The sequence below is a fragment of the Ceratotherium simum genome, chromosome 35, assembly GCF_057802395.1.
Source record: "Ceratotherium simum simum isolate JZ-2026a chromosome 35, ASM5780239v1, whole genome shotgun sequence".
NCBI classification, from domain to species: domain Eukaryota; kingdom Metazoa; phylum Chordata; class Mammalia; order Perissodactyla; family Rhinocerotidae; genus Ceratotherium; species Ceratotherium simum.
This window is the reverse complement of record NC_141934.1, coordinates 508,911-524,400: the sequence shown is the minus strand read 5'-3', so window position 1 is coordinate 524,400 and position 15,490 is coordinate 508,911. Positions and strand designations below refer to the sequence as shown.

General features: G+C 61.9%; 3 protein-coding genes across 19 annotated transcripts in view; 1 reads left to right on the top strand and 2 right to left on the bottom strand.

The window, feature by feature from the left end:
- TXNRD2 (thioredoxin reductase 2) overlaps window positions 1-1,737 on the bottom strand; it is a 57,678-nt gene extending 55,941 nt beyond the window's left edge. The window contains exon 1 of one of the 2 annotated variants that reach the window (XM_087423715.1): window positions 1,585-1,737. In XM_087423715.1, the coding sequence (XP_087279841.1) occupies window positions 1,585-1,690 (106 nt within the window). In that variant the 5' untranslated portion in view covers window positions 1,691-1,737. The remainder of the gene's footprint in view (window positions 1-1,584) is intronic. The other variant, XM_087423714.1, reaches the window with a different exon arrangement.
- On the top strand, window positions 1,657-11,871 carry COMT (catechol-O-methyltransferase). Of its 10 annotated transcripts, none has more exons than XM_087423718.1 (7): window positions 1,691-1,779; window positions 4,767-4,885; window positions 6,343-6,427; window positions 7,680-7,959; window positions 9,051-9,244; window positions 9,589-9,720; window positions 11,427-11,871. In XM_087423718.1, the coding sequence occupies exons 3-7, from the start codon at window positions 6,380-6,382 to the stop codon at window positions 11,628-11,630; spliced, it is 858 nt and encodes a 285-aa protein (XP_087279844.1). In that variant the 5' UTR covers window positions 1,691-1,779; window positions 4,767-4,885; window positions 6,343-6,379; the 3' UTR covers window positions 11,631-11,871. The 10 variants fall into 10 exon arrangements, with proteins under 10 accessions (XP_087279851.1, XP_087279845.1, XP_087279844.1 ...); XM_087423726.1 differs by having other exon boundaries at window positions 4,767-4,922; XM_087423717.1 differs by lacking the exon at window positions 1,691-1,779 and adding an exon at window positions 1,934-1,949 and having other exon boundaries at window positions 4,767-4,922.
- Window positions 11,872-13,077: 1,206 nt separating this feature from the next.
- The window catches only part of ARVCF (ARVCF delta catenin family member), a 49,497-nt gene continuing 47,084 nt past the window's right edge, over window positions 13,078-15,490 (bottom strand). For 6 of the 7 annotated variants that reach the window (XM_014796735.2, XM_087423709.1, XM_087423707.1 and 3 more), the window contains 3 exons: window positions 15,072-15,157; window positions 14,339-14,464; window positions 13,078-13,907 (listed from right to left, as the gene is read on the bottom strand). In XM_014796735.2, the coding sequence (XP_014652221.1) occupies window positions 14,351-14,464; window positions 15,072-15,157 (200 nt within the window). In that variant the 3' untranslated portion in view covers window positions 13,078-13,907; window positions 14,339-14,350. The remainder of the gene's footprint in view (window positions 13,908-14,338; window positions 14,465-15,071; window positions 15,158-15,490) is intronic. The other variant, XM_087423708.1, reaches the window with a different exon arrangement.

Here is a 15,490-nt window from a genome sequence, read left to right as displayed (position 1 = left end):
GGGGTTCCCTGGGGACGCACCTGGGCACTCTGGTGCCCTGGGGTGCCTCACAGCCTCGCCTTCCCCACCTGAGCCAGGCAGGCCCTCCCCACCTGCAGAGCTCAGCCAGAAAGTTCTGTCTCTTCTGTGTTCTGAGCCCCTGTCCTTTAATTTTCTCTCCTCTCTGAACCCGGGGACCGGAACAGGGCCAGCAAAGAGCAGAGCCCAGTGAGCGTGGCGAGGCTGAGTGAACGGTGCACTGCTCCGGGAGGGCAAGCGGAGGCTCCCCTGTGCGGCCACAGACACGCCGGCCACCTCGAGGAGCCCCCGTGCGGCTGCCCTCCCTGTCGCACGTGCTTTCCTGGCAGAAGGTGTTAGGGAACAGGTGACACCAGCAAGACTGTCATTCTAGTTCCTGTTCAGGGGCTGCATTGGCCACCCCTCAAGCCTGGGACAGGGCAGGCGGTTTCCTGTTCTCAGAGAAGCTGCGAGGCTGAAGTGGAAGAACAGGCTCCAAATCGGCCCAGGGTGTCCTTGTTGGGGGTTGGCACCATCACCCTCTCAGCTCCTTGTCACGCAGCTAAGCCCTAGAACTGGGGCCCTCCCTCTCCTGTTTGTGGATCTTTTACTTGTGCCAGGTGGGGTGAGGCCTCCACTGCACAGGTGCCTTTAATCCTCATGAATGTCCCACCTCACATATGCAACAAGGAGGCTCTGAAAGATGGGGGTGCCCTGGCCAGGGTCCCAGGGGTCAGCAAAGCCACCCTAAGAGCAGACCTATGTCCCCACATCACGAGCTGGTGACCGCCTCCCAGGACTGTGCACGGCCACACAACCTACTTAGTTCCCAAAGGTCACCACAGTGCAGAGCATTGCCCACTTAGGCACGCAGTCAGCCCTCGTTCTTCAGTCCACCCATGTCCAAGGGTCGGGCCAGTCTTTCTCCCGCGGCCACCATCTCTGTGAAGGAGCCATCACCCCGGCCTTGCTCAGGTCCCTCAACACTCACTCCGTGTGGGGAATCGTGCAAGGGAAGGATCTGGGGGTCCATCACTGAGCAGGTATGTGGTGGGGAACTCGTCATCACGCGTGGTCCTGGTCATGCTGCCATGGCAGATGTGGTGGCACTGTAGCCAGCTCCGGGGGAGCCTGTCCCGCTGGGTGGGGCGCCAGCCATCCTGTGTGTCCCGGCGCCCAGCCCTTGCTCCGGACCCCTGGTGGCACCTGGTGCTATGGTTACGTGATTATTGTCCTGGTTTGGTCAGTGTCCCTTGGAGGCTCCAGGAGAATGAGCCGCAGATCCTCCCCTCCCCCAGGGCACCCGCAGAGTGGTGCTCAGAGACTCTGGTGCCCTAGCGTCCCCTCACTGATTCTCTGCGTGTGCATGTACTGAGCACCTGCTGTGTGGCCACTAGGGTCTTGGGCAGGAGGTGGTCAGGTCTGGCCAGTGGGCTGTGCAGGAGATGGTGCCTGGTAGCCTCAGGAGCGGAGCCACCACCATCGCCGTCAGAATATAGTTAATACTGGGCTGGAGGGGCCGAGCACAGGACACTCTACCCAGCAGGACACCCCCAGGGCACACCCCCGCCCCGGGCCCCGCCCTACCTGCCGCGCCCCGCACCCCGCCCGCCACGGCCCGCGTCGGCCACCGGAAGCGCGCGCCGGGTCCCCGCAGCGCCGCCGCCATCGCCGCCGCCATCGCCGCCGCCATCGCCGCCGTCCCGCGGGGCCTCCCGGCGTCCGGGGCTGCCCGCCGCGCTGCCTGCTCCGGCCGCAGTCGGGACGGCGGCCCGGAGCGAGGTGAGTGCGCCGGGCGGGCGGTGCTGGACAGGGGAGGGTGGCACTTGGGGCGGGGGATCCGACCTGGAGTGAAGAATTCGGAAGGGGGTGGGGATTCGGACCGGGATGAGGGGATCCGACCTGGAGCGGGGGCTCCGACCTCGGCTGGGGAGTGAGGAGTTTGGACGGAGGTGAGGGGACCCCACCTGGGGCGGGGATCTGCGGACCCGGGGTGGGGGATCTGATCTAGGGCGGGGGATCTGGGGATCTGCCCTGGGGTAAGGAGCTCCGATAGGGTGGGAAATTGGCGTGGGGGGAGGTTCCGACCTGGGGCGGGGTCTCCGGACAGGGGCGGGGGGCACTAGACTGGGTCGAGGGAGTGGGAGGTCTGTGCTGGAGTGGGAAGATCCGACTTGGGGGTAGGGGTCAACACTGGATGGGGGAGCCGGCATCCCGTGGGGATCCAGACCCCGACGTTGGGGGTCTGTCCCTTGGGAGGGTCACATTGGTCTTTTGCTGGGATCAGCTCCTGGGAGTGGCAGAATTGTGGGGCCTGGAGGAGGGGCGCAGTGATCTCCCCAACTGGTTCCCTCTTGGAGTCCTTGGGGTACCCCCAGGCCTTTCCTCTCGGGGGAACAGCGGCCCCATCAGGAAGGGGATGACCGGAGCCCAAGACCCCACAGGACTGGGTCTGGGTGGTGTGGCCTCATGCCCAGTGAGAATGTAGGCAAAGAGGAAGTCACCCCAAGCCTGCCCTGCTGACAGATCAGTCTTTCAGGTTTTTCCCACCTTTGCCTGAGACTGAGCTTCCCTGAGTGGCTGCTGCCTCCCAACTCCTAGAGGGGCTCTGAGGGGCACTGCAGGGCCGGTGAGGAGAGCAGGGTCGCAGGCAAACACGGCGGGACACTAGCTAGGGTGGTAAGGACAGATTTGATTCAGTAACTGCTGGCAGCAGGGGAAAGAGCTGAGCTCCATTCCTGTCTGCTCAGAGGCACCGGGCGTTTTAAAGGGAGGACTGGGGAGTAGGCAGGGGGAACAGGGGGCTTGAGAAGGTCTGGGAAGTGAAAATTGCAAAAAGCAGAAGCGGGGTGTTGGTTCATGTGACACCCATCTGGGTTTGCTGACTGGCGCTTCTGGAAGTTAGGCTCCTCCCTTCCCACAGAGGCTGGGAGACGGGGTCCTGTCCTCAGGTGTTAGCTGGAGCAGTCACTTCTGTCAGTCTAGAGTTTTCTCAGGTGGGCGCCTTAAGGGGCCAGGGGTCATCCTAGGGATGTGGCCTTCAGCTGTTGGACACCATGTGAGTGTTTGTTCGAGTCCTTATAAGACAGGGTTGAGGCCTAGTTGAGAAGAAGGCTCTGAGGAGCCTGGTTAGGGTCTGGTCAGGGAGCGATCTTGGTCAGGTCCCCCTCTTGCTTGATTAAAATCAAAGTTATCATTGGTACAGTCATAAACATCTAATAGATATGTTAGCTTATTTGACTAGTGAACCAAGTAGAATAGAAATGTATGTTTGCATTATACTAGTTAATGTCGACAGCTCTGAAGATATACCTGTTTTATTAAAACAACAATATTATGCTAGTCTTATTTACTAAAGATTGGCCCAAATTATGTGAACTTGAAAAACAGTTGAGTTGGTTCTTATATTTCTGGGAGTTTTAGGAATTTATATAAGCGCTTATTTCTCTCTAAGCCAGTTACGATAAAACTCCTTTAAGGGATTTTATAAATTAATTTGGTAACACAATCTGGAGGTAGGGAAATATCATGTATATAACATATATGCATACGTAAACATACAGACACATGCAAGTAGAGGTCTGATGCTTTTCACTTAAAAATTTAGCCATGCGTCACACATAAATACAATTATAGAAAACTCGCTAGTTTGTATGAGATGTGGACCTTGTCTTTGCTCCATTTTATATTTTTATTTGAATTGTGTTTCTGACGGATGGAGCAGGTTAGCTCAACATGAGGGCTTACAGCTTTCCACCTGTAATTGTGGAGGAGACCTTTAAGATTTTTGTGCCCTGATATATAATCTTATGGAGGCGGTGGACTGAAGAAATGTCTGTTTCCAATTCACTTTTGTTTTCTTTCTCAGCCTCAGGTGGTTGCTTTTGGGGGGTCCCTGTAACCTTTGCGAGCACCCGATGGGGCAGGGGGCCCAAAGCTCCAGTGACTTTGGGAGCTGAGGGGCTGGCGGGAAGGGAAGGTGTGGCAGGGTGGCCAGAGGGGTGGGGAGCAGGGAGCTTGAGGGGGACACATCAGAGGCTGCGCTGGGGCTGGAGGGAGGATGGGAGGTGGTAGAGGAGGAGGAGGAGCAGAGGTGATGAAAGGAGAGGTCTCAGGAGCCACTTCGGGGAGAGCTTCAGTTTCCCAAAGATCCACTGCAGTTCCCAATTATCCTTAGTAAAGTCATGCCGACCGGAAAGGGAGGGACGGACTTAGCACCATGGTGGCACATACTCAGCAGGGGTGCAAGAAGGGGATTTTGGCCGACTGAGAAGCTCCTGTGGGAGGCACAGGATCCACTAGAGAGACAAAGAGCTTCCCCAGGAGCCAAGAAGGACTCCCAGCCCAGGAGGCTCCTTCCAGAAGCAGCCTGGCCCTCGCCCAGCTTCCAAGAGCACCCTCCACTGGGAGACTCAGCGTCTGCCCTCACTGCGCCTCAGCAGGCATTTGTTCAGCACCGGATCGGGGGTCAGAATCACCACCAGACGCACAGATGAGCAGAGACCAGAGGCGAGACAAAGGTCTCTGCGGGCGCCACCATCCAGCCCTGGGAGGGTGACACGAGGTGGTCACGTCCAGCTCACCTGCAGGGCAGGGCTGGAACCAGGAGCTGCTGGGGCTTTGCTCCCGGTGCCCATGAGCTGCCAGGACCTTCCCAGTTGCCAAGCTCTTGGGCTCTGTCGTGCACGGCTGTCCTGCAGGGCAGATGGCCGACCGTCCCTCCCTGGACGCTCACTGTTCTGCCCCCATCCTTTCTGTCCTCCCCACAGGGATCCTGGCCAGCCTGCCGCTATTGCCCCAGAATGTTCCCGGCGCTCTGAGGCTTGCCTTCCGCCCGGAGTCGAGACAGCCAGCCCTACTGCTAGCTCACTAGCCCATCGACCTGAAGGTGGCTGGCCCTGCGGTTTTGTTCCCCCAAGGAGCAGGTGCCTAGACAGGGTCAGCTGTGATTGGGGCAGTGGGGATGCTCAGGACACCCAGCTCTCTCTCCGGGAGGTGGCTGTGGCCTCAGCACAGCTGGGCAATGCAGAGCAAGGCAGTTTGAGGCAGCGGGGCCTGCAGTCTGGGAGGCCCGCCTTCACCCCCGGGGTGGGAGGGGGCAGTCAGCAGCCAGTGTGGGCAGTGGCCAGCGCTCGGCTGGGGGCCAGGAGCACACAGTCCCTCACGCTCACATGAGAATCTCAGGACTCTCCCCTGAGTCCCTGGAGGACCAGGGGAGGTGGGCAGTGAAGCCCCTTCCCCCAGGCAGCGCATGGGGGGCTCAGAGTGTCTCCCTGAGCCCTGTGACCTGTCCCAGAAGGGCCCTGGAGGGGGCCAGGGAGAAGAGCATGGTGGGCGAGCCAGGAGCATCGCACTCACCGTGTGCGGCGGGGCCCCCGGCCGCCCCGGCTGGAGCTGCCCTGCCCCTCCAACCGTGCCACCTCCTGACGGGACAAGGAGAGGGGCTTCGTCGCGCGCAGCGCTGGCCCTCCCGCCGTGCCGTGGCCCTGCTGACTGCGCCCTCCATCATTCCGGAGGGACACGGTGCCGGGCAAAGTGAAGGACAGGCAGACCTAGAGAAGAGTGATTTGAAAGCCCAATTCTTACGGAGCTCACCATATGGGGATGGGAACTGATAGTTCACGACTCCAGGGCCCACCTAGTAATGTGCCCTGTAAGCGGAATATTCTATCTTGTTTTTGAGATTCGTTTCCAACATTTACTAGGTTTTTTAAAAATACCAAGAACGAACAAAGGGGACCACTACCCCACCTCCCAAACGCCACTACTGTGATAATAGTAAGGAAGTAAAGCAACACAGGTGTGTCCTCAGGACGTGTAACACGCAGACAGGAGCACGGTGGAAGTTTCCGGTCACTTGCCCCGTCTTGTGTCCCTAGAAGAGAGACGCTCTGTCCTTAGCCACCGAAAGGGCCCCCTCCTCATGTTTCCCCTCCCCACCTCCTGGGTCGTGGTGCGTCCTGCCCCGTGGCGGCCCTTTCCCAGCAAGGACCTGGCGCTCGCTCTGGCAGCAGGACTGCTGCATGCCGGCCCTCCAGAAAGGCCGTAGGCTCACACTCCCTCACGGTGGTGGGGCCCGGGGCCCACCCAGGCAGGGCACCCCGTGCGGGCGGCCAAGGCCTGTATCCGGTTTCCCGCGCCTGGCGGGGCCTCTGGCCTTCTTCTGTGAGCTGTGTAGTTGCCGCCGTGGCCCGTTTTTCTCTTGGATCCCCTTTGTCTCGTTGACTTCCATGTGCTCTTTGTAACTAGCCCTTGGTCTTACGTGTCACTTCCAAATTTATAATTGCTCTCCTGGAAATATGGCTTGAGCAGAGTGGTTCATTCATCTCTCCTGCTTCTCCTAAGGCACAGGTGCACGTGTGTCAGGAGGGCAGCGCAGACGATGAGCAGAGAGACCGTTCCCGGTGTCCCGGGCTGGGGGACACTCGAGGTGATGTGTCACCGGCTTTTCGGGGCCTTCCGAGCTCTCCTCCCGGGAGGGAAAGGTGGAGGACGAGGCTGGCCTCTGGGGAGGGAGCCCGGATATCTGGACCCTGGTCATTTTCAGGTTATGGATTCTGTTCATGGTTAACTAGAGGCAAGAGAACTCCGCACAAATTCTATCAGCTTTGCTGCTGAGCTCAGAGAAGGAGCGTGCAGACCCCACCTGCAGCTCAGAGGGCAGGAGCGGGCTGGGAAAGTCGCTCTGAAGGTAGGGTGGCCCTGGGAGCAGGGAGGGGTGTGGGCCGAGGATTCGGGCCCATAGCCCATGCAGACTTTGACCTGCTGACACGTGTCCACTCTGCCTTGTGTAAACAGGCGACGTGGCATCTGCCCTGCACTTGGTGAACTCTGCTGTGCTAGCCGGCGTCCCAGGTCTATGCGGCTCAGCCTTGCCCGTGTCTCAGGGGCCCCGAGTCCAGCCCTGTCTGGCTGCACCCTAGCTACCTGCCTTGGGTGTTGCTTGCCGGGGAGGTCGTGCTGCAGCAGTAGCCGGCTGACGCCAACTGGTGTGTCTCGCTCACTGTGGTGCAGGCGGCCGGGCTTCCCTTTGTTATCGTGGGACAGATGCTCCACGTGGGGCTGTCCCTGAAGGGAGGGGCGACTTCGTCTGTGACCGATGCGCCTGGCCTGCGGGCCACCTGTGTCCTTACCTGAAAGCTCACTTAAAGGACCTCAGGAGTCTCCCGGACTGTTCTGTGTGAGCGCCCGAGGGAGCTGCACATGGGCCGGGCCTCCCCCGTGCGGTGCATCCTTGCCCAGGCCAGCTGTGCCCCTCGCTCAGGCAGCGGCTGACCCCCGGCTGTGGGGGAAAGCGCCCAGTGAGGGGTGCTGTGATCTGCACTCCCCCAGGTACACCTGCTCCGTGCACCAGGGCGCAGCCGCAGGGGCGGGAAGCTGTTTGTGTGTGGGGCTGCACTCTACCGGGGCTCACATGAGCTAGGTAACTGGGGCATGTGGCTGGCTCCTTGAACCTTGGGGCCACATCAGCACAAGGGAGGCAGTGGTAGCACCCCCAAACTGAGGAGAGGGTGGGTGAGCCGGGAGGGGCAGGTCTGCACTAACACCAGGGGCTTTGAGCCCCTGCACTGGCTGTGGGGCTGCCTGGCCAGCCACCAAGCACTGAAGCCTGGCACCCTGCCCTGGGTTCCCTTCCTCCCCCTCCATCCCCTCCTCCCCACGCCACCCCTCCCCTACTTCAGATGCCAGAGGCCACACCCATGCTGTTGGCAGCCTTCTCATTGGGCCTGGCGCTGCTGGCTCTAGTGCTCTTCCTGCGACGCTGGGGTTGGTTCCTCCTCTTCTGGAACGAGTTGGTCCTGCAGTCCCTCCACAATTGGCTCAGGGGCGACAAGAAGGAACAGCGCATCCTGCGCCATGTGCTGCAGCACGCGGTGGCCGGGGACCCGCAGAGTGTGCTCGAGACCATTGACGCCTACTGTTCGCAGAAGGAATGGGCCATGAATGTGGGGGACAAGAAAGGTGGGTGCCCAGCAGCAGGTGGTGCACACGGGAACAGGCCTCAGGCCGGGCAGCACAGCCCAGAGAGGAGAGGCCTCTTATCGCCCCATTTCTGGGTGTTGGGGTGGGGGCTCCTCTGGAGGCCTGGAGCCCCAAGTCTCTGGCCCAGCCTCCCTCTCCCCTGCCAGGAGTAAAGCTTGGGCTGAGGCCCCGACACCCACATCATTGTCCCCTTTGGAGGGAGGGACTTTGATAAACTGCCCAGGAGGCCACTGTTCAGAGTCCCCTCTTTGCCACAGACCAACTCAGCCCACACCAGTGGGAGGTGACAGCAGGGGCTCTAAGTATGCCCCGCACTTGTACACCATCCGGCAGCCCTGGGTGCTGATGCAGGGCGGGCTCTGGGTGCCCAGGTGTCCCTGTCGGCCATGAGGGTCTGCATAGCTACTGGGACTCTGCCTGGCCCAGGCACTGGCCCTCCCCCAGGGCTGCCTCCTGACCTCTGGACTCCAGCCTGGGGCGTGAGCATGCGCTGTGCTGCTCTCTCTGCAGTCAGGCCCTGGGCCCTGGGCACAGTCGTGACAGCCACTGTCCAGCCCCCTCAGAGCCTCTGACAGTGTTCGGCTCAAAGGAGCCAGGGAGGCCTGAGGGTAGCCCATGGGGACAGCTCTGGGTTAGAATGAGTTGGGGTCAGCCAGGAATTGTGGAAAAGAGAAAGGGACCAGGGTGTGCAAAGGCGCAGAGGCCGAGGGACTTGGGGAGGTTGGATGGTGCATGCATGGGACCAGGGCCTTGGGGGAGGGCAGGGGGCCTGTGGGGAGGGCTACGGGCCATCTGGGGAGGCCTGGGGGCCTCAGGGAGGCCTGCAGGTCATCTGGGGAGGGCTGGGGACCTCTGGGGGAGCTGGGGGGCCTCCGGGAAGGGCGGAGGGCCTCAGAGGAGGGCTGGGGGCAATCGCAGGAGACCTGGGGACCTCGGGGCAGTGTTGGGGGCCTCAGGTAGGGCTGGGGGCCAGGCATCGGGAGAGGCTGTTGCTCACTTGGGAGGCGCAGGGCCAGGCCTCGGAGTGGGTCTCCTCCCTTGCCTGCACTCACCCCTCCTGTGCCCCACAGGCCAGGTCCTGGACGCAGTGGTGCGGGAGCAGCGCCCCTCCGTGCTGCTGGAGCTGGGGGCCTATTGCGGCTACTCGGCCGTGCGCATGGCCCGCCTGCTGCCGCCTGGCGCCCGCCTGCTCACCCTGGAGATCAACCCTGACTACGCCGCCATCACCCAGCAGATTCTGGACTTCTCGGGCCTGCAGGACAGGGTGTGGCACCTGCCCCTAGAAAGACAGGGACACTAAGGCTCCAGGGGCTGGGCACAGGCGGGAGGGAGGGGCCCAGGGCACGCCCCTGCACAGTTCAAGGCCACAAGGATCCTGCTGCAGGATCTCGGGGGGTTTCCCGGGACCCGCAGCAGCTCCGTGAGGGCGGTCTCGCTGCCCCGACCCACAAAGCAGGCAACTCCCGAGGCTGCCCCCCGAGGAACGGGGGCAGAAGGCGCTTGTCTGCCCAGAACCCCAAAGAGAGCTGTTGGTGGACCCTCGCAGGGGTGCTGGGGGGTGGTCTGTTTTTCGCTGTGGGTGTGGGCCCTGACGGAGCTCCGTTCCAGGTGACCGTTGTCCTCGGGGCCTCCCAGGACATCATCCCCCAGCTGAAGAAGAAGTATGACGTGGACACACTGGACATGGTCTTCCTCGACCACTGGAAGGACCGGTACCTGCCGGACACGCTCCTCCTGGAGGTGAGCCGCCCACCCTGGCTGGGTTGTGCCTCGGCGCTGGCTGCAGGGGTAGGGGCCGCCCCGTCGGTGGGTCTCAGCCTCTCTGTGGTGTCTGGGGAGAGGTGGGATAGGTGCTGCCTTCTTCCCCCTTAAGTCTAGCTTCCTCGAGGATCGGTGGGCCCCAGCACCCTCCAAAGGCCACCACAGCTTCTTTCTTCCTTTCGTCCCTTTGTCCCTTTGTTCGTGGTAACCCGTGGGGTTTTGTGTCTGAGGTCTCTCACTCCACCGACTGTCGCATCTGGGGCCAGCGGTGCCTCCTGAGTTCTTCAGCATGGCCGTAGGAGGCTGGAGCCCGCTCCCGACTCACCTTGGGCATTTCCTGCCCCAGACCTAGCTGCCCTCTGAGGCCGGGGCTGGGGCTGCTCTCTCTTCTCCGTCCGTTGGCAAAGATGCTGGGAAGTTCCTTTCTTTTCTCTTCGGGAGAGCAACCGCTCCGTGATTCACAGTGGTCCTTTCTGTTCCAACTCTGGCTCATGGCTATCCCATGCCCACACACTGACCTCACAGGGGTGTGTTTGCCAGGACACCGGCCAGAGGGCCCTCGGCTTCCCCCACAAGAGCCCAGACCCTCCCCCAGAGACTATCCTCGGGCACCTCTTGGAGGGGGCAGAGTTAGGACCCCACGGGTTTAGGACACTGGGACGTGCCCCACGTGGGCCTGCCTGCAGCCTGAGTCACACCTGGGGTCACGTGTTGGATTTGGCTTTCAATGTTTGGGATTGTTTATTTTTTTAACTTTCATTCTATGTTTATGTAAAAAAAAGCTCCGTTGTTTAAACTCAAATCTAGGGGATGAGACAACTGGGGGGTCCCTTGCCTGGTCTGCCGCGCCCCCACAGGCAAACGTGTCCCCTCACGGTTTCTCTTTCCATGGCTTCCTGTGATCTACGCAGCCCTTCCCCCGTTCCGAGAGACTGCCCACCCAGGAGGTCGCTGCCCCTGGCTGTGTCCGGCCACTCTTCCTTCCTTCTGCAGAGCTCAGGCCCTGCCAACGCCAACTAGCTGCCCAGGCCCAGGCCCAGGCCCAGGCCCCGGTGGAGATGGGGCACCTCAAATACCGGAGTGTGGGGATGTCCAGAGCGGACCCCCGAGGGGCAGGCTTGTGGGTCCGGAGGTCTGCCCCTCTGCTGTCCCCTGGCCCTGCAGGGTCGCCCCGGTCAGGTGGCACTAAACCTCCAGGGACGCCGCCAGCAGCCCACGTACAGGCACCAGGCATCTCTCTCACCTGGAGCAGCCACGTGTTACTGGCACCGGGTGACCCAGGGACCCACTGGCCTTGAGGTGCCATTGTGGGCCGGACCCTGCCCCCATCGTCTCCTCCGCTCATTGTCCAGCTAGCATTTCGTGAGCACCTACTGTGTGCCTGCCACATGCTGTTCTAGGGGCTGGGGAGGCCAGAGGGAACAGAGGAGGAAAAGATCCCTCCTCACAGAGCTGACGGTCTGGAGGGGGAACAAGTGCTCAGCACAGCCCTGTCCTGCAGTGGTCACTGCCAGGGAGGAGATGGAAGGCCGTGGGAGACCCTGGTGACCCCAGGAGCCGGGGTGGGGCTGACTCCGGGGCATGGCACAGGCCAGTGTGTGCAGCCCCCACCTGCCCTCCTGGTTAGGGGCGGGCTCACTGGTCACCCCTGATCCTCACCCCCTTCAACCACCTGTCCCCTGCAGGAGTGTGGCCTGTTACGGAAAGGGACAGTGTTGCTAGCCGACAATGTCATCGTCCCAGGAGCACCGGATTTCCTGGCACATGTGCGCGGGAGCAGCCGCTTCGAGTGCACACACTTCTCCTCGTACCTGGAATACTCGCAGTTGGTGTTGGACGGCCTGGAGAAGGCCGTCTACACGGGCCCAGACAGCCCGGCGCAGCCTTGACCTCCCACCCTGTGCTGGGCTCCTTTGCCAAGCCTGCTTCTGAAGGGCACGATGGCTGCCCTGCTGCCAACCTGCTTCCGCAGTTCTGGAGTCTGTCCTCAACGCAACACTTGAGGCCTGCGAGGCCAAGGCCTGCCCACACTGACCCTTCCACACAGCCGCGCTGAGCTCTCCCACTGGCTCGCCCCAGTGTAGCGCTCGCCGCACAAAATCACTGCAATAAATCTGCTTCTAAAGACCACATCAGGGCCAGCGGTGCCCGTGACAGTGTCTCTCACCCCCACCAGCGTCCCTTTCTTACAGGGGCGCGTCCTCGGGCAGCGATATATCCAGTAGACACAGGAAGTCGGGGCAAGTCGGGAACATCTGGAAACTCACAGTCCGTCCTCAAGGCTTGCCGTCACCAGGTGGCAGCAATGCCTCAGTGATGGCACTGTGACCCACTGCTCCCACCACGCTTCCGACTCCTGAGTTCTTCACCTGCTTAAGAATGAAATGCAACTTCTTTCCTAAAATCGGCTGTTAATCATCTTACATTCCAGTATCAGGGTTAAACGGTACTAAAATAGAAATTACAGACTAAATATTTCGCTAGAAGAGACCAACTCGGTGCTGCTTTTCCACCGCTGCGCTGCTCCCTCCTTCCTCTGGTGTCCTCAGCTTGGCACCAAACACACGGTGCCCCCGGGACTGGATGTGAATGCTGCGGGCGGTCCCGGGGGCTCCCGGCCCCAGCACTGCTCCTGCAGCCGGGCTGGCCCAGGGCGCCTGTCACATCCCCTGGGGCGCCTGGGCTGGGCTGAGCTCCCACTGGGGGCTGTCCCGCCAGGACCCTGGAACAGGGCAGTTGGCAACCCTCACCGCCAGCTCTGACCTGGCAGGTACTGGGGGAAGGTGGACCCGGCCCTGCAGCAGCGCCCAGCCCTCGGGGCCCCTGTGGGACACTGAGTGGAAGCATCTTCCCCAGCCCCGCTCGGCCGTTTATGGGACAGCGAGTAGGCTCAGACCAGCCCTGGCACTTCTGCAGCTGCCCGGCCAGCAAGTGACGAGGTGGAGCTGGTTTGCGTCCCCCTCAGTCCACAGCTGCCCCCAGCCTGGACCCTGGCCCTCCAGCCCCAAGGCCCCCAGTCGTTAGACCTCTGAGGCTCCCCAGGGATCACTCGCGTCCTGTCTGAGCCCACCCGTGCCCAGACCAGCCTCTGGCCAGGACGCCACCCCAGGGCTCCAGCCCAGTAACCACCAAGAGCAGGCCCGCTCCTCCTCGCGTGTCGAAAAGGGATCGCTGCGAGTCTGGGGGCTGCACGTGGGGAAACACCCATGGGGCCTAGGTGCTGAAGCCCCGCTGACACAGCAGAGGGACACCCGGGGGCCACCTCCGCCCACTCCCACCAGGCAAACGGAGCAGCAAGCAGCATGTGGTGAGAGATCTGAGGCACAAAGACAGAACTTCCTTGGTGGTTTTTTTTAATTTTTGAATTTTCTTACAAAAATTTAGGTGTTTACCAATACGATCTTATTTTGGGTTTGTTTTCAATGCCTTTTCAGCGTTCTTCTGATCTTAAGTCACAAACAGCAGGCACTGAACAGCAGTCCCCCACTGCTGCGGAAGGTCAGTCCTGGAGGCCCACTCAGGGCTCCTGCCGACAGGGGCGCTGGGGAGGGCCTGCCCTGCACCGGGGTTCCAGGCGTCAAGGGCAGGGTGGGGGTCGCACAGCCTGACCCCCATCTCACTGCCTCCAGAGCCTCTCCAGGCCGGCCCCCTGGGCACCCCACATTCCTGGTCTGCCTGCCATGCGGGTGGGACTCCGAGCCCAGGGTACCCCCTCCACCCTCTGGAGTCAAACCCCTTCCCCGAGCCCCTCCCTGCACAGCCGCCTGTCCCCAGGGCCGCGCGCCCTGCTCCTCCACAGCACAGCACACGCTGGGGCACACTCCCCAATTCCATTGGCCCCAAAGCAAAGCCAGGCGCCCTCTGCTGCCGCCGCCCCGGGCCCCGCCCCCGCATCCCCACCGCCTTCTCTCCCTCTCTCTCTCTCTCTCACTCACAGCACCAAGTCAGTAAACAGCTAAGCCGGCCTAGGGAGTTAGGAGGGAGGGAGCGAGGGGGCGGCCAGGGGGCGTGTCCAGAATGTCCGGCCCTGACTCCCTGGCCAGAGGCCCCGCCAACCGCTGCCACCAGGGGGCTCCCAGCTCTGCGGCAGGGTCTGCACAGGCCGGCCCTGGAGCTCCCTTCTTTTCGTGATCCGGTCCCTAAGAACAGAAGACTGGGCTCGGGCCCTGAGGAGGGAGACGGGATGGAGAAGGCTGAGCAGGACGGCCAGGGGGCTAGGCGGCCGCCTCCACACACTAGGTGAACAGAGGCGTGGACAAGACAGCTGCTGTGGGTGGCGTGGGCCAATCCCGACTTCCTGGTCCTAGAGGGCCCTGTGCCTGGGGCATTTGAAGGTGTGGGGGCACCATCCCTACTCTGGCTTCATGTTCTCTGGACCCTGATGGCACAGTGCCTGAGCTGGGCTGCAGGCCCAGGGAGGCCTCCCCCTCTCAGACCTCGGCCTGCCCTTCCCTCAGATGGGCCTTGGGCTGCCGCAGCCGGGGTCCCAAAGGGAGCGCACAGGGCGAGCAGAGCATGCAGCCAGCAGAGATAAACGAGAAGCCCCTGCCCTAAGGAGGGGAATGGATGGGACGAACAACCAGAGGAGAGAACGTACCAGGCATGCAAGCTAGACCCAGGAGTCAACGGGCTGAGGCTGAGGCTTAGAGTCCCCCACGGCGTCCATCAGCCTGACCGCCGGCCTGCTGGGCCCAGGAGGAGGGGCCTTCCTGACGGGGTCGGGCTGCAGCAGAGGAGCGGCGGGCAAGAGAGCATTAGAGGCAGAACAGAGCAGGTTAGTCAGAAGTGATGGATCGGGCTACACTGGTCATTTGGGTGGGTCCGAGCTGGGGGGGGCATGAGAGGAGGTTGAGAGGGAGGGGAGGTGAGGCAGTGGGGCTCCCACAGATGCAGTGACTTGACGATGCACAGAGGGCTGTGCCCAAGGCCCAGGGATTGGCGCAGAACAGGTGACAGGTGCTGCCCTGGAGGCAAGACCAGGGCAGGCCCTTGCCTACGCACACACATGCAGAGAAGGGTGCAGACACGCTTGCTCAGACTCCCCTGCCCAGTGCATCGTGCAGGGCAGCACCCTCTGTCCCGCGCCCCTGGCTCCCAGTTGGTAACTTCTAACCACCCACACCCACAGATAACTGCAATGTGAGGTTCCCAAGGAGTCTGCTCAATATGAGAAGGGAATGCTCCTGGGGCTCCATCTCCCAGCCCAGCTGCCCTGCAGGTGAGCACCACCCTAGGCCGACCCCAGACCAAGCTCAGTGTCTTGTCTGGGCCCCTCTCCAGGCAACCGCTAGACATGCCACCTCCCTGGGCACCTGCCCACGGTCACTTACTTTCAATGGTTCCTTCTCAGAGGCCTCCCCTGCAGGGTCACTGCCTCGAGCCCTCCGCTCTCTCCGGTCCACGGTGGAGTACCCATCTATGGGGTACAGGCACAAGGGGAACTCTGAGGGGCAGGCACTGCTGGAGGCAGTCTCCCTCTCAGCCCAGGCGCAGGGAGCCTCTGGGACGGGCGCATCTGGAGGGGCCCCCACTGCCCAGCCCAGCCCCATCCTGGACACCTGTGCCAGGTCTTCTCACAACACCTGCCTGACCGAGCCGTGGGCCTTGCAGGCTCTCCCTTGATCCCCCATGGCGACTCAGAACTCTGCAGCCTCCCCTCAGCTGGCTGACTAGAGACTCTAGCTGGGCACCACCCTCCCTGCTTCGCCTCTACTCCCTGAGCACCCCTAAACCAAATGTCTTTTCCAAT

What these genes read in the sequence shown, in the direction of transcription:
- COMT (XM_087423716.1), top strand. Translation starts at nt 4,633, where the DNA reads ATGAGCTGCCAGGACCTTCCCAGTTGCCAAGCTCTTGGGCTCTGTCGT. An exon ending in TTTGTTCCCCCAAGGAGCAG is followed by an intron (nt 4,923 to 6,342) that starts GTGCCTAGACAG and finishes GCTTCTCCTAAG; the next exon opens with GCACAGGTGCACGTGTGTCA. An exon ending in CGGGCTGGGGGACACTCGAG is followed by an intron (nt 6,428 to 7,679) that starts GTGATGTGTCAC and finishes CCCCTACTTCAG; the next exon opens with ATGCCAGAGGCCACACCCAT.